This window comes from Talpa occidentalis, unplaced genomic scaffold (genome assembly GCF_014898055.3).
Source record: "Talpa occidentalis isolate TD23 unplaced genomic scaffold, MPIMG_talOcc4v2.1 talOcc4.3, whole genome shotgun sequence".
NCBI classification, from domain to species: Eukaryota; Metazoa; Chordata; class Mammalia; order Eulipotyphla; family Talpidae; genus Talpa; species Talpa occidentalis.
This window is the reverse complement of record NW_023603184.1, coordinates 100,565,279-100,587,008: the sequence shown is the minus strand read 5'-3', so window position 1 is coordinate 100,587,008 and position 21,730 is coordinate 100,565,279. Positions and strand designations below refer to the sequence as shown.

Here is a 21,730-nt window from a genome sequence, read left to right as displayed (position 1 = left end):
TACAAATGTACTATGTTGGGTCACTAACAATAGACCTAATTGATAAAAGTGATTTAATATATGTTGTGTTAATAGCTAAACCTCCAAGCCTCTAATCTCCCATGGAAATATTGCTTTGTAGAACAAAATCCAATGAGAAGTTCTGGGATTCCAGAGTGAATTTGTACATTCCTTTGGGGCATTTTTGCAAGGGAGGTTGTTGTGTTTTAAAGGTAGTTGATAAGAGACCTGCTCCACCAACCCCAGACCTGCACCACCAACCACCATCATGCATTAGTCTATAGAAGGTATTTGGGTGTACGTATTCCTGTACCACTCGGTACCACCATTTAGCCAAGGGAAGTTTCTGACCATTTGCAGCATACATTATAAATCAGGATGTCACTACCAGACAATCAGATTTGAACATTCCATGAACAAAGTAGCCTATATCCCTTAGGAATAGATCACTTAACTATGTTTATGTCATGCTGTTGATATGCCTGCATTTACACAAGTCAGGATAGCACATTGTTTATTTATTTTAGGAGTAGTTAATTGATCTGTTTACTTATTTTTGGGCTAATTAGTAAAAAATTGAAATGGGTATTTTAGTATGATTGCTTTAATACATGGGGGAAATGCAATTATTCTTCCAACTCCCCAAATTACTCTTATACCACCTTTGGCTTGTGAAAGAATAATTTTGACTTTTCTCTAAGTCAGGCTGGTGTTGACTGCTATCTTTAAAAAAATTCCTACTAGTCACATAATGCTCAAGGAGTTCACGGATTGGATTTGGGAAAACTTAAGATCTCCAACTGCCAAATTAATTCTTTGGGCAAACCCTAGAAAATTGCAGGATATAATTCTTGAATGAAATGAGGTTGCTAAATTTATATTCTCTTTCTGATATCACTAGAGAGTATCCCAGCCACTTGGGGAAGTAGCAACTTTTGGTGCAAAGTTTGTGCACTCTGGTAGGCTATAGAGGTGAACTTACAGAACTTTCATCAGCTAAAAACCAAAATATTGGTCTGAATCTAAGAATGAAGAACCATGAATTGCTATATATGATATAGTAATAAAGAGGCATTTTAAAAATAAATGACAGAGAACTGACAAAAAGCATAGTCAAGCAAATGAAGTCATTCTTGATGTTTTCAAGATAACACTGTTATTCTCCTCTCTTTTTTTCCTTTCACATTTGATTCTGTTATAGGAAAAAATTTGCATTTTTTTCCTACTACATTATAGTATGAATATTCTTCATAATCATCTAGTAATGTCAATACATGGATATAAGAAATTTAACCCTTTTTTCTTACTGGGCACCTAGGAGGTTGGCAATTTCCTATATTATAAATAATGTTGTGATGAAAATCTCCATACATAAATCTTTGTCAAATTCTCTGGTTAGTGTCTTAGAAAAAAAGCACTAAATTAAGGAATAACCATTTTTTAATTTATTTTTTTATATTTTTAAAATAGATTTTTTAATATATTTTTTACATCATAGTTCATCTTTAAGCAATGTTTGCTCCTCCCCCTACCCTCAGGTGTAGTCCCCATAGATTTTCCTTCACCAGTGCACCCGTGCACCATCACCACAGACCCCTGAACCCTGAATAAGCACTTTTTTTCAGGTTGGTTATGTCAAGATATACTCTGCTCAGCTGTGTATGAAAATGACCATCTTCCTGCAGCTCTCCAATCAGAGAATACAATCATTATAAAAACATTTTCCTAATTTTATAATTTACCTTTCTTTGATGACTAATTAAAGAATTTTTCATTTTTGTCAAATTTGTAATTCTTTCGAGAAACATCTGTGTGGCATATTTTTAAAAACTGGTTTTATGTTGCTTTTGGGATTACAGAATGTGGCAGTGACAAATTTCGCTGTGGAAATGGATTTTGTATTGATGTAGCCTGGAGATGTGATGGGACCAGAGACTGTTTGGATGACACAGATGAAATCGGCTGCCGTAAGTGAGGAGGACCCAGGAAAAGGACTGTTTTGAGTAATATAAATGCTTATTGGTGATTCTACCTATAATGAAGAGAAGAGTTGTGCCTTTAGTGACAGATTTAGGACTGGGCTCAAGTCTTTTGATAACTGTGGTTGAATAGAGAAATGGTAACATTAATAATTGTTTCATTCCAATTTGAGAAAAGAGCCAGTTCACATCAGTTTCTTACTTTTATTCCATAACCTTCATATGGAAACATTTTTTGAGAGAGATTGTATGAAAGTATTAGGGATTTCAGATTATTTGCTCTGGAAATTTTGTGTATCAGAACAAACAAAAAATAGTGTTATCTGAACTACTTTTATGGAAAGGGTATAGTATATTGCTATAAAGAAGTGGTTAGTATGCTTTTAAGCTTGAAAAATTATAGTTAATATCAATATATTATTGTTAACCTCAATAAATTAATTAAAAGACACTTTATATTTCTCCATTCAGCTCTCTCAACATATTCAGAGGTAGGTTTCTGATGTGGAAACTGAAACTTAGAGAAATTAAGTCATTTATTGAAGATCTCACAGTTGGTACACAAATCTCAATCCTAGTGTCCATTGCTTTCTCATCGGTGGGATTATTACACTACTGCAATTTCATTCATTCAGATAGATGATCACCAAAAACCCAGGAAATTGACTGAAAGGTTAATTTTAATCATTGGCCATCCTCAGCCACAACAGCCATACTTTGATGCATTGTTTAGATAATGATGCATTTGAAAACAAGAGAAAAGGTGGCTCTTAGGTCCTATAATGTGCTTCTCAAATTGCACACATAAATGCAAATGCATCACCTGGGAGTTTATTAAAAGTGTAGGTTTTGATTCCATATCTTTGAAATGGGACCTGTGTTTCTGCATTTCTATAAGCTCCCCCATGAGGCTGTTATTGCTGGTCTGTGAACCACACTTTGAGGAAGAGGTGGTTCTATTTGCTCTGCATGATCACTTGCTATCTATTTGCTTGTTCTGGGCATACTGTGTTCATTTTAGGTTATATATTGGAGCAGGAAGGCAAGAACAGTATATTTTGGGATAAAAGGGTAAATGAGCAGTTATAACAACAAAATTTTAGATGTTCCATAACAATGATAATAAAAACAATACCAATGACAGTAATGATAACGTTTTCACATACATTTTTAGACTTTTTTAAATGAAAAATCATGAGATAAATGTAGTCCCTGATTATAATGTATACATTGAGACACAGATTTGCCGAAAAAAATAATTATTTGATTCTGGGTCTTTTGTAAATCTCATGGGTTTTCTAATTCATCATGATACTTTACTACTAGCTATTATAAAGCATTCCAAGTAACTTAATAACTTATGTTTCATTTTTACTTAAGTTGAAATTTTCATTTAATATATTTTTGCCATAACTTTGTGTATATGTGTATTTTGGCTACCTCATTTATGTGTTTTTGTATTGCATTATATCGTCAGTTTTATGATGTCATTGAGATTATTTGACAAGGAACTCTGATTACAGTCCATAACTCTAGTATGGGCTGTTCACTATTTAACATCAAATATATTGAACAGGAGTTGATATCCATTCTTTTGATATAACTGGGTGGATATTTGCACTGCACTGCTCGTTGGTATAACTGGGTGGATATTTGCCATCATCAGTCCTTTTTCTGGTTTGTTTTAGCTTCCTCTTGCCAGTCAAACCAATTCCAGTGTCGCAGTGAAAATGTGTGCATTCCTCATCATTGGGTGTGTGATGATGAGCTGGACTGTGAGGATGGCTCCGATGAACAGCACTGCTGTAAGTCTTTAAGGAGGAATGTTGCTTTGATGCTCTGGACCCCTAAAATGTAACCTGTTGCAGATAAAAAACACAAAATGGGATGATTCTTTTTTTTTTTTTTAAATTAACAATTTTTTTTTAAGAGGAAATTCTTTTTTTTTTTTTTTTTAAGATTTATTTATTTATACAAGCACTGGGTACAGTCAGAAGCACGGGAGGGTGAGAGAACTCACCAGAGCCAGAGCGGGGAGCAGAACAGGCAGACCGACGAAACACACTGCTGAGGGGAGCAGCGGGCGGCAGGAGAGGCCTGTCGCGCCATGTGGGACCCTCGCCTGTGGCTGGGGATCGAACCAGCGCTGCAGAGGCTGCAGGCAGCTTTGCAGCCCAGCATTCAACCGCTGCGCCACCAGAGGAGGCCTGAGATGATTCTTTATAAATGCTGAGTGGGATCTTTTGGAACGTGATTTTTTTTTTTTGGTGGGACCCTCGCTGGTGATGCTGCAGAGGCTGCGGCAGCCTTGCAGCCAAGCGCTCAACCACTGTGCCACCAGAGGAGGCCCGCTGAGTGGGATCTTAAGAAGGGAACCTATGCCAGCATCTCACAATGGCTTGGATAATATGGAAAGTATGAATGTGCTGAAGAATCATCAGTATACCCTGGCAATTGGGAAATGAGATCATTTTTCAGTCTTTAATTCACATCATGTTATACAAGGAAGGAACAAAACATTTTTGGTATTACTTGGTGAGGTATTTTTCTGTGTGATTGGTGGTTGGATGAGTCCTTTGGTTCTGTAGCATACTCTGTCTTCAAATTTCTCACCTCTTCTGCCGATGAATTAAACTCTCTTCTTTTCCATTGAGTGGAAGTGGTTAAGTAGTAGGTAGGTCTGGAGTAGATGCTGGAAATCCTTTGAGAACTCTCCATCACCTCAAGGGAAAAGTTCTAACTCCTTCACATGGTCTGCGGAGGTTTATAAGATGTGCTAATTCCTCCATACCTATCATTTACCAATCCTTGAAATGGCCATTTGAGGTTACAGCCGTGTTTGTAGTTCCCTTGTATATATCAGCCACACCATCACAGCCTCATGCCCAAGTGTGTGCTGCCTGAATGCTCATTGCTGGACTGTCCTTACCTTCTGGCGTAGCTAACTTTTGCTTCTTTATCAAGACCCAGATGAGTTGTTACCTCCTCAAGGAAGCTGTTCCTGTCCATGCCCCCATCCCAAGGTGAATTAGGTTCCCCTCTTGGAAAAAAAGAATTATGGTTAATATTTTTTACATCTTACTTCCAAGTACCAACTCTAAAGTGGTAATTGTCCAGTTGTCTTTTAGAAAGGATTCTTTTGTCAAGTTTTGAAATCACATCCCTTAACAGATATTAATTGTATCAGAAAACCAAATTTTTACTGAACCTATGCACATTTATGTAGAAGTATAGGAAACGCTATAAAAATTCAAGGGAAAACATTTTCTTCCACATGGTGATTATATTGGCTTTAGTGGATCACATTTTCCCCAAGTGCTTCTCTTTTTATGTGAAAAATTTAAAAACCTCATGATAATTGCTGCCTATAGAATAGCTTCCACATGATACTTGCAGAGTCAATTCATTTCAATTTTATTCATTTTATTCAGGGGCAAATTAGATAAACTACTGAAGTCCTGCTTCATCTACATGAGTCAATATCAGATAACATTAAACTAGCTTAAAGTTTCTCCTCTGTTTATAAAATTACACATGTTGAATGTAGAAAGTTTGCACACAGAAGAAAACACCATTTTATTCTTTTTAGTTTTATTGTTTTTATATAACTATACCATCATAGGGTACATTTTTCACACCTCTATATGTGCGCATGCTTTGCTCACCCATCACCAAAACTCTTATGCAAATATCCTATCCCCTTCCTTTCTCCGTCCCCTCCTCCTTCACCACTGTTCCCTCTGGTAACCAGTGTATCTTTCATTAAGTCTGAGATTTGTTTTTGCTAGTATATGTTTTTTCTTTTTGTTATTTATATTCCACAAATAAGTGATATTTGATAACTGTCTTTCACTTTCTGACTTATTTCCTTTAGGACAATCACCTCTAGGATAAGTCATTTTGTTCCAAAAGACAGTGTTTCATCTTTTTAAATAGCTGAGTAGTATTCCATTGGGTATATACACCACAATTTATTTATCCAGTCATCTGTTGTTGGGCACTGAGATTGGTTCCATTATTTGGCTATTGTGGATAATGCGAAAAATGTATTTTTTTATTGATGTAACATTGGTTTGCAACATTATATGATTTAGAGGTATAACTTTGCACCTCTTCAGATATGTGTTACCATACCATGTCACCATCAAATATGAAATCACCTATATTCCTACCACTCCAAAATAACCATTGTTAATCCTTTGGCATATTTCTTTCTGTTAAATAGGGATTTCAATGAGAGCAACCTTACCAATTCTTGGTTAAAATCTATTTCTGCAAAACTTTTATTCCATTTATCTTCTTTACATATAGTTTTTCAATCTTGTATTCTTAGCACATATCGATACAGTTATTTACACTAACATGCTTGAGTGTTGCTATGATTCTGTGGGCATTCTGTTAGTGTCCTAATGATAACATCTTTGCTCTTGTTTGGGGTAGCTGGGTACTTTATCTTGTATATGACCTTAAGAATTTCATGTTCAAGGTACACTCAATTTGCCTTTCTTCCAAATATCCTCATTCATATTTGGAAAATGTCAGTGGATTGATTTGTGTTTGGCAGTAACTAAAAAGGGATACTTTTTCCGCTTCACAGTGGGGAGAACATGCTCAAGCCATCAGATGACATGCTCCAATGGTGAATGTATCCCACGTGAATACAGGTGTGACCATGCCAGAGACTGCTCAGATGGAACTGACGAGAAGGACTGCCGTGAGTCTCTTTCAGTCCTTGCACTGTGTGGCCTTCACTTTTGTCCTTTTGGCATTTTAATCAATTTGTTAGATTTGTTGATGGACAGAAATGCCTACAATATGCCTCTTGTTATTGCAATCTCTTAGCAGATTCTTTTGTGGATTAGAGGTAATGTTCTGATAGGAGTCTAATTTTAGCAAGGTGTTCCAAGTGTACCCTGCCTTGGCACATCAAATTTCTGTATTTTTTGAAGTAAAGAACTTTTAACATTAACATAGAATCCTGAAAGGTCATTTAATAAACTGAGTACAAAATCCAGTTTGGTCAGTTTTAACTTTTTTTTACATTATTATGGTAAGATTCTAGGTCAAATGTCTCATTAGTTTTCTTGCTCTTATGAGATCAACATTTTCCGGATTACCTTTGGAAAAGCGTATTTTGTGAGTGACTTTTCCTATAATGGCAGCATTCGGTATCAGCTTATCACTAACCACCATAAGATAAGGCATTAAATGTTGCCACGACCCAAATAACAGTGCGATTATAATGTACTTTCTATACTTTTTACAAATAAATAGAGGTATATAGAGAATTTTTAGAATAAAAAATATAGGAATTTTTCTCCTATGGCACTGTTAGGGTGCATTTAATTTCATTCTCAGTTTCAAACATATCCAGTCTCATAAACATCCTTAGAAACTATTGTTTATGAATTTATCCATTAATTTCTTAAGTTTTTAAACATTTTTTTCTGACATTCCTTTTGATTTATTGCATTTTAACTTTACTAAGTGTTGTGTAATAATATTTCCTTTCATTTGCTCTTAAATTTATGTTTCAAACTTCAAGGAGTTATTTTAATATAACTTTATTCTAATAATCAGGAGACAGATTTTGTGTAGCTTAGAAACCTTGATCATAGATTTCTTGATAATTTTGTTTCTAATTAAAGATTTAAATTTTAGTCTATTCTCATGGGATACCTTCTCTGAGGTTTGATTATTTTGACTTAATCTTTCTCTGGATAGTCCCTAAATTTCTCCCTTTGGTCAAAATGGTATATTTAATGTTTCTTGGTGAAAGAATCATATTTTACTATACTTTGAATGTGGTACCATGTCTAGGGAGGGAGCTAACATAAATGGGTTATGAGCAAATTGTTTCTGTTCACTGTAATGGTGTCGGTGAAAAGGAAAGACCTGGGCTCAAACTGGTCCAGATTCATGCTGCATCCACATCATTGTCATTACTTGGAACATTTTTAAAAATAACACTTCACTGCTTTCTTTTTTTGTGTGTAATTTTTCTTTGAGTTGAATCTGTGCTACTTGTCTTTGGAATTCTATTTTTTTTTTAAGATTTATTTATTTATTTATACAAGCACTGGGTACAGTCAGAAACGCGGGAGGGTGAGAGAATTCACCAGGGCCAGAGTGGGGAACAGAACAGGCAGACTGACAAAGTACACTGCTGAGGGGAGCAGAGGGAGCGACAGGAGAGGGCTGCCGCACCATGTGGGACCCTCACCTGTGGCCAGGGGTCCAGCCAGCACTGCAGAGGCTGTGGGCAGCTTCACAGCCCAGTGCTCAACCGCTGCACCACCAGGTGAGACCCTGGAATTCTAATTTTTTAAAAGATTTATTTATTTATGCATACAAGAGCTGGGGTATAGGCCAGAGATGCAGGGGGTGAGAGGACTCACCAGAGACAGAGTGGGGAACAGAACAGGCAGGCTGACTGAAATACACTGCTGAGGGGAGCAGTGGGCAAGACAGGAGAGGTCTGCTGCACCATTTGGGTTGCTTCCTGGCCGGCTGGGGATTGAACTCATATTGCAGAGGCTGTGGATTGCTTCACAGTGTGGTGTTTAACCCCTTGCGCCACCAGGAAGGCCCTGTAATTCTATTTTTTTAAAGATTTATTTATTTATTTATTTATTTATTTATTTATTTATTTATTTATTTATTTATTTATTTATTTATACAAGAATCGGGGCACAGGCCAGATGTGCAGGAGGGTGAGAGGATTCACCAGAGACAGAGCGGGCAACAGAATAGGCAGACTGATGAAATATACTGCTGAGGGGAGAGGCGGGTGCGACAGGAGAGGTCTGACGCGCCATGTGGGACCCTCGCCGTCTGGCCGGGATTGAACCCGCGCTGCAGAGGCTGCAGATAGCTTCACAGCGCTGCGCTCAACCGCCTGTGCCATCAGGGGAGGCCCTGTAATTCTTTTTTTTTTTTTTTTTTTTTTTTGAAGATCTATTTATTTATTTATTTATACAAGCACTGGGTACAGTCAGAAGCACAGGAGGGTGAGAGAATTCACCAGAGCCAGAGCAGAGAACAGAACAGGCAGACTGATGAAATACACTGCTGAGGGGAGCAGCGGGAGGCAGGAGAGGTCTACGAGCCATGTGGGACCCTCGCCTGGCAGCCGGGGATCGAACCGGCGCTGTGGAGGCTGCGGGCAGCTTCGCAGCCCAGCGCTCAACCGCTGCGCCACCGGGGAGGCACTGTAATTCTATTTTTTAAAAACATTCATTGTACGGTTTTGTTGTGTTATTGTTTCCAGTTCAAGTGTTTTCTTTTGAAAGAGGTTAAGCAACCTCTAATTTGGATACCTTTTATTTTGGGAAACTTGCATAGAATGTAGACTCTACATTGGTGATTTTAGAGATGGCAGTGTGTGTCTGAGGTTGTCACCAAATAGCAAGTCCATAAGTCAAGGGCTCTTCCTTTATTATCTGAAGGACTCTTTTAGTACTTTGTCAAGCAAACAACAGGTCCTTCATGGAATTCTGTGATGAAAATATTTTTGATTAAGAATGACAAAACATATGTTTTGCAAACTTCAAAGCATTATAAGAATTCCAGTTGTTATTATTCAATTCCTCAAAGAGGACAGTAGGGTAGATATTAATATATTTTCTTATGAATAAAGAAGCTAAAACTGCAAAGGGTCTTGTTCAACTTTGCACAATAGGTAGCAAAGACAGCGTTCAACCCAACTTCTGGTTCCAAGTCTGGGTGATTATTCTTCATGACAGATTTTATTTACAGGAGAAAATCCTACCTTTTACAAGAGAGAACCAGAGGTCTGTACCACCAGCCAACAGTCTGTGTCTTTATTTCTTATTTACAAATGGATAAAAATGAGTGCTTTATTGCAAATGCAATGGCACTGAAGAAATTGCTACTTTAAAGGAAATAAAAGGCAGCCGAAACAGATTGTTTGAATTTATTCCATGTGAACACTCTGCAGCCAAGTCTAAAGTCACCAATACTACTGCCTCACAATGTTGCCAGTGGACCTTCCGGAAAAACGCTGGCAGGGTACAAGCATGGAAGCAGCTGTTATAAAAAGGAATGAAGGAAAGGAAGTGGGCTTTATAAAATATCTAGGCAGGAATTTTTAATCAAGTTTTTTTTTAAAAGCACAAGTAATTGGTGAAACAAGGATTTGCTAAGAAAAGAACCAGATTTATAGCTTATTTCTGCAGTCATACAAATAAGGAACCCTTCAGGGTTCATGACCCTAAAATGAACCTCGCACATGTAAAGGTTTTTACAGGAGATATTCTTTCCTATTTCTCTCTGTCTTGTGTACTTATGGAGGAGCATTAAACAAAATCTAACACATCAGAGCAAATTGGAATCTACACACTTTCTTGTTAGTGCTTTGATCCCCAGAGTCATACAAGAAGGAAATGAATGAACTGGATCAAAGTCTCTAGAAAGTGCCATTCTGGGACTGTGAGGGGGACAGGATTGGTCTTATTTTGTTTTCCCTCTTTGTTTGGAGCTTGTACAAAGTGGGAAAGTGGGAACAGCCAATACTTTCTTATGTAGTTTCACATCGATACCTATGTGGGTGTGGTGACCATCTCTGCTTTATGGAGATGATGAAGACTGTCAGAAGCAAGGTGTCCAGTAGGGGAGGAGGAGGGAGAGGGGTCAAAACAGGGGAGGAAAGAGCACAAGGGACTATGGTGATGGTTCATGGGTGCTGTTGTGGTGGGAGAATTATGAGGACTACACCTGAGGGAAGAAAACAAACATTATACCAAAATTAACTAGTTTAAGAAAATTAAAAAAAAAAAAGAAGCAGCAAGGGTGGAGGAGCCTGGATTTTAACCTATGCTCTCAGAGTACTATTCCTTAGTAATGGAAATTTACCAAGTATTTTTGCCTAAAAATAACAGTTATTTGTTATTTAAAAAATTTTGTTATTTAACATTTTTTACTAGGAAAGGTTTTAAACAGGTACAGAAGTAGAACTTAAAATGATCTGTGTGTACTCAGCACTCAGTCATCAGTTATCAAATTATAGCTAATTTTATTTTACCTTTATTTGTTCTATTATTTTGCAGCAGTTCTTAGCTATATGACGCCTATGTAATATTTCAATATTTATCTCTGAAACATAAGGACTGAAAACATAGCTATAATATCATGCTCACCTTAAAAATAGTCAAATATGCAGGCAGTTTTAAAAATTTCCCAATTGTCTTACTATTTTTGCAGTGTGATTACATCAAAATTTACACAACTATGTTAGTCTTCCTTGCTATGTCTTTGAGTTTGTAGGTTTACCTTCCATTTTTGTGGGTTTTTTTTTTTACCTCTTGCAATTTATTTGTTGAAGTAAACCAAGCCCCTGGACTTTCTCAGTTTGGGTTTTGCTCATTGCTTCCTCTGATGTTCTTTAACATTTTCTTCTGTCCCTGTTATTTCCTGGAACTTGATAGCTAGATCTGGAACAATGTGTCTCAAGTTTGGAAATAATGACATTTGGGGCCAGGTAATTCTTTATTTTGGGGTCCTGTCTTGTACATTGTACAGTGTCTAACATTATTTCTACCATCTCTCTGGAAACCAGTAACATCTCCCACTTGTAACAACCAAAAAACGTCTTCAGATAATGTCCTCTAAGAAAAAGATTTCTCTCCTAGTCTGCTTGAAAATCCCTTGTCTAGAGGTTTGGGTAGATGCAAGAAGTGTGTGAGTGTGTGTGTGTGCATGTGTGTGCATGTGTGTGTGTGTATGTGTGTGTACATACACAAAAGGGCAAAAATACTTTATATATAATGCATATTTTATTTTTGTTTTTCACAAAAATAAAACTGTAAGAATGGATATTAATATATTATACATCTAGAAAACACGTAAATATTGTAATGGATGTTGGAAAAGTCACAAAGAGGAATTCATACTTTCCCCTGGTTTTTGAAAGAATCAGAAAGCTTGCTCTGTAGTTCACAGTCCTGCCTGTCAGATCAGGCCTCCTAGGGTAGTCCCTGCCCTTTCAAGCTCTAAGACTCGTATATTGAGCCCTAAGACAGAGCACCTTGTGTCCATTCCAGGCATTCCTTTTAAAGAACAAAGGCTGGTGTGTAAGAGTCCTCTTAGGAAGGCAGGGAGAGGGGAGGTAAGAGCATGATTAAGACAGTAAGGAAGGTGAGGGTATTAAGGTCCTAATAAAAAGATTATCCTTGAAATGAATTTGGAATACTGTGAAAGTTTCTTTTTGTGTTTGTCTTTTTTGTTTGCTGTGTTCCTGTATGCATAAGGTGTTTTTGGTTGTTCTATATGAGAACTGTTTTTGAATCTATCTTCCTCTCTCTCTCTCTGTGAAATCGGTTAAATCTCATTTTTTCCCCTAAATTGTTTTACGCTACAATTGGCCATCTGTAAAATGGTACCTGATATTAAACAACTTGTCACTTAATTTTTTTTAAAGGAACAGTGATGCAAAACTGCAGTCTTTTTTACTTTTAATGAGATTAGCTCCAAGAAAAAACCACTCATGCAGTGTCTAAGATAAACATCATAACAATGCCGCAATTATGGGTCATTTAATATATTGTAGTAACTTTTGGTTGCTTAAAAATAATACAGTTTCCACCTCAGCTAAGCAAATAGGTTATTTGTCTATTGAGTGCCATGTTAGAATGATTTTGGTGAGTAAAACTGTTCCTAATTACCATTGATTTGCAGCACTTCTCTTTTGTACTTAGGAATGCCAAAGAAAGGATAAAATCCCTGTTACAATGAAGGCTTTCTTGCTGGTAATCAGCAGTATTTGGTCTCTCTGCAACTGGGGCTGCTTTGTCCCTGAAGTTTTATTTCTATTGACTAACTGTTCTTTACAATTTAAACATTTTCCTTTATATATCTGAACTGCTGAAACTCCAAGCGGGAGAACCAATGGAGGGGAATAAAGAGGATAGTTAAAGTCATTCTGTTGACTGTGACTGCTCATGAAGAACATTTTGTTCTTCAAACTCAGATACACATTTATGCTGCCCAATGAACCTTGTTCGTACTTTCTTCTCTGTACTTGAGGTGAGAAAGAAGTGGACAGACTGACTGTATCTTACATATCACATCACAGGTGTGCCTTTCCAGCGTTCTTATAGTTGAGATTGGATTCAGAAAAAAAAATTCTTAGTTATTCTCCATCATATAAACACATTACAGCAGTTCCTCCTTATCCGTGGGGCATACTTTCCAAGATCCCAGAGGACACCTCAAACGGCAAATAGTACCAGACCCTATGTATACCGACAAAGATAGTAGATAATTTAGACATGAGATAACTAAAAATAAAATAAAACAATGACTACAATATAACTGTAATAAAATTTGTGAGGATGGTCACTCTCTCTCAAAATATCTTATTCTCTGTATTATTTTTAGATCACTTTTGAGTGCAGTAAAGTGAAACTGCAGGTTAGGGGGCATGACTGCTTAACATCTCCTGTTTTTAAGAGACCCAAAGTCCATCAAAGTTGTTGCCAAAGTTCTCTACTCCTGTTTGTAACAAAGTTACATAGAATTATCTTTAGTTACTGTCTCCATTTCTTCTTCTTTTGTTGAACTCATTGAAAACAGTCCTTCATTTCCACCAATCTCCCAAAACCTCCTTGTCTATGTTACCAGTGACCTCCATTTTGCTAATCCTAATGATTCTTGTTCAAATATTGCCTCATCAGAGAGCTGTGACCCACTATCTTTCTTCATCACTTTACTCTGTATATTTTTCTAACTGTTTTTGATATGCAACATTTATTTCAGTGTCTGTTATTCCATCTTCCACAAATAAAACGTAAGTATTTCATGAAAGTAGGCATTTCATGAAGTTCATCACTTTATCTCTAGCACTTGGCACTCCAATACATGTACAGTAACTATTTGTTGAATGAAATGTGTAAAGCTGTGGGAATTTCTACTGTATTTGTAATTTTGTTTATCTCTGTATTCAGTTCTCAATAGAGCATGTAGTAGGTGGGTTTCCATACATGTGTTTTAGGTAGGATGAGATTCTAAGAGGGAGGCAGTGCTCTGTAAAATAACTGGCTTCTAGAATACTAACATTCTTCCAGCAATGGTTTGCTGATGAGTATGCAAGTTATCTGGGGCAAACTTCCCAACAGGGGGTTTGAGCCACACCATATCTAGCCGTAAGTGCAGCTCTTAATTCTGAGGTGCGGCTAGCCTTCCTGTCTCTTCAGTAAGACTTTGCCTGTTTGTTTTGCCCCGATGAGTCACTGTGGATAAACCTAAGGATGAGATAAGGATGGGACCAAGGTGCTGTGTGACCCTGAATGAAAAGATAGCTCTGTAATTCCTTCAGTATAGAACCACATGAAAAGTAGAACCACATGAAAATTCACTGATGAGATTTCATCTCATTCCTTTACAGTATTCCTTGGAGTGTTTTCCATTTTATTACTTAAATATACCTGTATTAGTGTTCTTGTGAGGTTTTATTTTATTTTTTTAAAAAGAATTTTGTGCTATGTCAATCTGTGCATCTTTTGCAGATTTTGGTGATGGTTCTGTGTAGGGGATGAAAGATGTGCTGGAGTTCTAAATCCTTTGGAGCAGGATTCAGAACATTTCTAATTTAGGTCTAAGATCAGGTCAGCAAAGATTGACCTGGGGATTTGGGACTTACAACCTAGTAGTTCAATGAGAGCAGAGTAAGAAAAAACTATTTCCCCTTTTTGGCTTTCCCTTTCTTGAAAGCTCAGATTCAACACGTCCAATTCTACTAGACTTCTATATATGACTGTATTTGCTTTCTCTTTCCAAGGTGCTGAATTTCACTATTTCACTTTTATAAATCTTATTATACATATGCTACTGGAAATTAGAAGTAGAAGTAGTAGTAATAGTATCTACCTCATAAAGTTTTTATAAGGATCAAATTGGTTCATACATATTGAGTACTAGGTTTGGGGCATACAGTTTTTCAAAACATTGATTGATTATTATTGTTTGGTTTACTTTGTGAATAGTACTTAGATAAGTGCTGATGGCACAACTAATTAACATTTCCTGGCAAATCATTACTTTGACTGGATTAACTGGCTTTGGAACCAGAGTAACATAAATTAACTTCAGAGGGTGACTACAGGTCCCAGATGTCTGGGTAGGACTTGTCACTTTATCACTATAGCTTCTTATTTTCTTTTATATCTTTGCTTATTTTTCTCAATACACCTTTAACATTCCTTATTTTTCTTTATAGTCAACTTGTCTGCTTTTAGAAAATGTTTACTTAAATTCACTTATTGAGAATTCCACCGTAATAAATACAATGCCAGAACCAGTTGTCTAAAGTAAAAGGAGCTGGTAAAATTTTATATATATATATATATATATATATATATATATATATATATATACTTCTCCAGATTTTGAAGGTACACTCAATACTTGGGAAGGCTAGACTAGAGGCTCCCTCTGCCTCATACTTAACACACAGTGGAAACATTCTCTGAGCACACTTTTAAGGCACCACTAGATCCCCTTCCTGGGTGCCTGCTCTCACACCAAGGCCCAGAAATCCCCTCTCCTCCTTCCCTGCCCTGGCAGCCTCCACAGTTCACCACTGACTCAGGTGGGGCACCAGGTAGACAAGACCTACCAGCTGAACATCATGAGCAGGAGGGGGAACAGGCCAGAGAGCACTAGCCCCACAGCATGGTTGCCAGATGCTATTGGAGGAAGCCTGTGTTCACTTGGGGGACTGAACCACACACAGTCTGGAAGTGGGCTAGGACTCCCCAGGCGGGTACTGTGATCCCTAATGAGAAAACTGTTGAGAGGTGCTACTGCAGGTGGGACTAATGTGTTCATGGGAGGAGGAGAGGGACACCTCACTTGAGGGTAGTCATCTTGCATGATGTATGATATACCCATTGGCCAAGATTCACACCATCTTCCCTGGATTTGTGGGTCCCTGCTGGGGTGGCCCTTTCCCCAGACTTCAAAAAGCCTGTAGGCAAGGCTCACAGGCCACTTCCTCCCACCTGACCTCATAGCCAGCATGTGCCACAGCCAATTCACCTTCTCTTGGCCATTTTTTTCAAATTGTGAAAATATAATCTAGTGGAAACCTTCCTATCTAGATAAGTACAGTGCCTAATATTTGGTTTTACTCTGCTATAAATGACTTCCATTCTCGGACATACAGCAATACAAGGTTCTCAAACCAACCTCCCCTTTGGTTATGTAAATAGAACTCTAATACGGAACTTTTTTGTTCCAAACCCAATAATCAACAGAGAAAATTTTTTTTTAATTTATTTATTATTTTTGGGCCTCCCCTGTGGCGCAGCGGTTGAGCGCTGGGTTGCGAAACTGCCCGCAGCCTCTGCAGCGCTGGTTGGATCCCCGGCTGTTCCCCTGCCACCGGAGGAGGGTCCCACATGGCGTGCAGACCTCTCCTGCCGCCCGCTGCTCCCCTCAGCAGTGTACTTCGTCAGTCTGCCTGCTCTGCTCCCCGCTCTGGCTCTGGTGAATTCTCTCACCCTCCCACGCTTCTGACTGTACCCAGTGCTTGTATAAATAAATAAATAAATAAATAAATAAATAAATAAACAAACAAACAAATAAATAAATAAATAAATAAATCTTAAAAAAAAAGATTTATTATTTTTATATAAGAGCTGGGGTACAGGCCAGGAACACGGGAGGGTGAGAGGATTCAACAGAGACAGAGCAGGGAGCAGAATAGGCAGATCTACTGAAATACACTGCTGAGGGGAGCAGTGGGCATGACAGGAGAGGTCTGCTGTGCCATGTGGGATTCTGGCCGGCCGGCTGGGATCGAACACACGCTGCAGAGGCTGTGGACAGCTTCACAGCACTGGGCTCAACCCACTGCGCCACTGGGGAGGTCCCAGAGAAAAAATTTAGAAAAGTCTTTAAGCACCAATCTTACATTTGTATTTTGGGACAACTCCCAGGTTGGGGGAAAGAAACCTATACATATATCCTTTGCAAGTTGGAGAAGTGAGGAAGGAAGGCAAAAGGGAGAGGTGGTGTGAAAAAGAGTGTTCTTGCATTTTTGTGATGGGTAAACTTTAAAATCTGAGACTTATTTTACAGTTACTTGTCAATCTTTCCATTAAGACAAAAATATAGGGGGAGAGAGGCGGGGAGAGGAAAGACTATGGTCAAAATAAGGGGTGGGGGTTTACAATTGTGTGGGGAATATAACCAAAATGAAAATGCATTCATTGTGCAAAAATGAAAAATGATGTAAGAATTATATAAAATAAAATATTAAAAAAGACAAAAATATAGAATATTGAGTTTTTCTGACATTCTTGTATATCTTCTCTCTTATTACACATTCCCTTTACTTAAAACTCTGCAGTTGCAGGGGGAAAACTTCACAAGGTTGGAGTCAGGCTTGCCAAGCAAATAAATGAAAAAATAAGATTTTAGCTATCTCTCCAGGGGAAAGTCAAGGGATTGTGACCTCCTGTTTCTTGGAGTAGATTGAAATTCATTAACATCTTTAGCAATAAAAATCTTTGAGTACTAGAACCTGTTCATTTCTTCTTTGCTCAGTGTGAAATATTTGGACCTGTTCCCTCTGTCTGGGCCACACACTTTTGGATATAGATTTCAGAATATTTTCAGTGTTTCAGTGTAGTCAGGTAGCTCCATGCAGTCTTTCCTGGGGGCATACACCTCAGATTCACAATGCACAGAAGAGAATAGAAGATGTGCAGGGTTTGAGGCAGGCAGATTGAGAGAGATTTATTATCAGCTTGGATGGAGACAAGAATGCTGTTCATTCTTCATTCTGGTGTCAACTGCTGACCTCTGACCATCACAGCACTCTCCCTGATGACATCAAGAGGGTCTTGTTGTTTGTTGGGGGGAATGAGCCATGTCAGCAAACATTTAGTCATGTCAGTGGGTACTGTTTTAGTTCTTCCTTTTTCGGTTTTATGGCACTGGCTCTCAAAAAGCAGATGGGGAGAACAAGAGATCCGCCTAGTGTATTTGTCCCAGATCCTTCATATCTGTAATGATCATCTTAAGTGAGGTAGCCAAAGTCCAAGCACAAATAAATTTTCCTCCTGACAGATAGCTTATCTATTGCAAAGAGCTGGGTTTTCTAAGATTTCTCTCCTGTTTGCTGCTACTCTTAACAGGCTAGATAACACTCTGATTCTAGGAGCTCCAGCACACTGGGAAGGAAGGGGGTTGTTTGTTGGACTCAACTGGCTTCTTGTTTCTCTTGAGGGGAGAATTCCAGAGTTGTGTGATCTTTTTTGAAGGCACATTTGCAATGCATATGATCTCAGTGATGAAAGGACAGTAATAACCCTAAACACTGACTTACATTTGGACTATTAATTAATAAAATGCAATTCAGAAAAAATTAAAAATTTGGTCAGCTGTTTTAAAATGCCCTCTATTTAAAATATATAATTGATTATATGTAACTTTAGTAACACAGATATTTAGCAGACTAGTTTTGAGCTTCTGGAGATGAGAAGATTTGGCTTATTTTTTGCTATACGAAAGTGGGAAAAGATAATTTGTGAGGACATCTTTTTGGGGGAAAAGTTTATACAGCTTCAGCACAGAATTTTGCTTCTGCTTGATGGAGACTTTGGGATTATCCAAGGAATTATCTGAAGTATCTGTCCATGCCTGTAAGTCCTCAAATTGGATTCTTAAATGGAAAATTGAGGCCTCAAAGTGGAATTGTGCTGTCTGGTCTTTAAGATCTTAACTGCAACATACCTTTTCCTTAAAAATAAATCTGAAGATAATCTGAGAATCATTATGAAAACAATCTTTAATGAAGAAAAAAAAATCAAAGCAAGAATGAGGTTATATTTGTGCAGAGGACAGTAAAAGACCACAAAATGCAGATGTTCAAATATTTTTAAAAGTTCTCTAACTGAAATGTTTACCTGTGATAAATAAGTCAATTGAGGATAAACAGAATTGAGGATTCTAAAATTAGTTAAGCAGGTTCCTTGATCTCCGAGGAGGAAACAGAAAAACAACCTATGAAATAAAGACTACAGTTAGAAATCACGAGAGATGTATTCTGAGTCTGGGGAAGCACAGAGAAGGGACTGATAACACCTTGTTCTGCAAGGGACATTCTAATTTTTGCACTGCAGCCTTGAATGCTAGGATTAAATATCTGGCTAATAACAGTGAGGTGACCATATGTACCTAATGTGGTAACAGTATTTGTGTGGTGATTCATTCATATCCTAGGATCTTATTTGTATTATAAAAGGAAAACTTTGTTTTGAAATAAGTTAAATTCCTTCTTATACTTCAGGTCTGAGCCCACAAATCACTTCTTTAGGGGGAACTTCCCTGACACTCTCACAGTTCCCCATACTTCCCACATGAGCACTTAACCCTGTGTGTATTTTGTGTTTGCACCATTATTTGTTTATTGGCTTCCCCCTAGTCTACCTGAAATCAGAGACCATGTCTCTTCCATTTACCAATAAATACCTAGCATTTAGTGTCTACTGTATAGTAGTCACTCGAGAAGTGTTGGCTGAAGCAATGTCTTAAGTTTGTGTACTATTTCCATTCTTTTAGAATATCCCACCTGTGAGCAGCTTACTTGTGCCAATGGAGCCTGCTATAACACCAGTCAGAAATGTGATGGGAAAGCTGATTGCAGAGACTTATCTGATGAACGCAACTGTAGTAAGTAACATGCCCAAGACATGTAGTAGAGTGTTGAAGGTGGATTATACTGGTCAATTGTATTACATCTCTTCTCAAATTCATGCTCAATGAATTCATGTTGGTAGCTTAAAGTCACTCATGGGAATATTTACACTATGGAAATTGTCAATCACTACAAATCAGGGCCTTTTTGCTCCTGGAGAACAAAAAGATAAACATTTACCAATACATTGCTGTATGCTAAGAACCTTGCTTTAAACTTGTGGCAGAATCCTCCTATGAGATCCAATGGCTACAGAGGAATTGAAATTCTCTCTTTTCTCCCCCTTGTGTTCCAGCTGTGGTATGCTTTGAGTTTCAGTGTGATAGTGGGGAGTGTGTGCCTAATACCTACGTCTGTGACCATGAGCCCGATTGTGAAGATGGCAGTGATGAGCGCTCTTGCAGTACGGTGATTTCCTTAAGCTGATTCATGTTATTAGTAGTGTTTTCTTTTTATGGCACCAATGTAACATTCTTTTCAAACAAAAGGTCACTATGTCTGGTGGCAGATGGAGCCAGAAGTTCATTTAGGGCCTAAGGCATGAGCCTCAGCAGTGTTGCTGGACCTGGGCTCCTTTATCTTCCAAGGATCTGTATAAAATTGAAGGATTGCTGATGGACAGTTTGCATTCTTTCCCTAGGCTACAAGGGTACAGGGTGTACTGTGTCAGTGGCCTCTCAAATTACCCATACCTCAGGAATGAGTCTGATAACCTTGACAGTAGAATAAGAGAATGACTCCAAAGGGAGAGAAGGTCCCTAATAGCAGCAAATCTCCATCCCCTCTTTACTTTGAATTTCCTACCACAGTAAACTTGGAAGGTCAGGAAAGTTTCAGTGTGGTGCAGGTGCTTTTTATTGCCTCCTCTTTTCACCCTGACCTCCCTTTTCCTTCCACTCTGTTGTCTGCAATTCAAACCACCTTCTTTTTCCTGTTGCCACCTCAGGGTTCACTTTATTGGAATAAGTAGTTAGAAGTCTCCATAAGAGAGTTTTATTGATGCCAATAAGTTGGCAGCCTTTTGTGATCATTTATTTATTAGAAGGTATGATTTTTTTTCCCTCCATATCCATTTGCTTGCTCGGTACCCATGATGTGTAGGGGTTGTTAAATATTTTAATACCAGTCTCATTTTCTATGTGCCATTTCTTTCTTTCTCTTCTCTGTCTTCCTATATGATACCGCTTTGGTTTTAATCTTGGCACCTGAGATCATTTCCTGGACCCAAAGCTGCTATGATCTTCTTCTCCTCTACTTTTTCCTTCTCTCTCTCTCTCTACCTTTTTTTTTTTTTTCCACTTTTGCCAAGAAACTTAAGGGACTCAAATGACACAGGAATCTTAGTTTCTAGGCAGTGAGGTGAGCACTTGGATGTTTTCTAAGTGATTTGTGCCTTGTAGCGCAGCTCTTGTTTCCTTTCCAGCCTATCAAACCTGCAGAGGTGACCAGTTCACCTGCCCCAACAGCTACTGCATTAATCAAAATTGGGTTTGCGATGGCGAGGCTGACTGTAAAGATAATGCAGATGAAGATGGATGCGGTAAGAAGGGGAAGGGATTCTCTCTGAAAAGCATCTTCTTACAGTGTTTTCAGACTGTGCTTTTATTCTTTCCTTGTTAGACATTATCTTTGTGACAAAAGAATCTCAGGATTGGCTGTATTTTAACAGGCTTAGTGGTTGGTGGTTGGGAAAGAAAGAGGTGACCTCACTATCTTTTCCTCAAAAGACCTAGAAATCAAATATAACATATATTATAATCCCCCTTTTCCTATAATTATGGCAAATAGGGCTATCTTTCTCCCTTCTATAACTCTTTCTGACTTTTCCCCCTTTAAGACTGGTTTTTTAAAATGTATTTATCTATATAAAAGAAGAAGGCTAGAGAAGAAAAAATAGGGGGAAGTGTGATGTGTGTTAGACTTTATAACCTTTAAAAATGATTTTGAACCTCAGTAACACTTCAGTTCGATTTTGTTTTCTTTTTCTTTTTTAAGATTTATTTATTTATGCATACAAGAGCTGGGGTGT

The 21,730-nt window shown here is 38.0% G+C and overlaps 1 protein-coding gene across 1 annotated transcript in view; it reads left to right on the top strand.

Moving 5' to 3' along the window:
• The window catches only part of LRP2 (LDL receptor related protein 2), a 190,065-nt gene that overhangs the window by 34,180 nt on the left and 134,155 nt on the right, over positions 1 to 21,730 (top strand). Inside the window, exons 2-7 of the mRNA XM_037523480.2 lie at positions 1,860 to 1,967; positions 3,668 to 3,784; positions 6,577 to 6,693; positions 19,566 to 19,676; positions 19,997 to 20,104; positions 21,125 to 21,241. Coding sequence (XP_037379377.1) covers positions 1,860 to 1,967; positions 3,668 to 3,784; positions 6,577 to 6,693; positions 19,566 to 19,676; positions 19,997 to 20,104; positions 21,125 to 21,241 — 678 coding nt within the window. The remainder of the gene's footprint in view (positions 1 to 1,859; positions 1,968 to 3,667; positions 3,785 to 6,576; positions 6,694 to 19,565; positions 19,677 to 19,996; positions 20,105 to 21,124; positions 21,242 to 21,730) is intronic.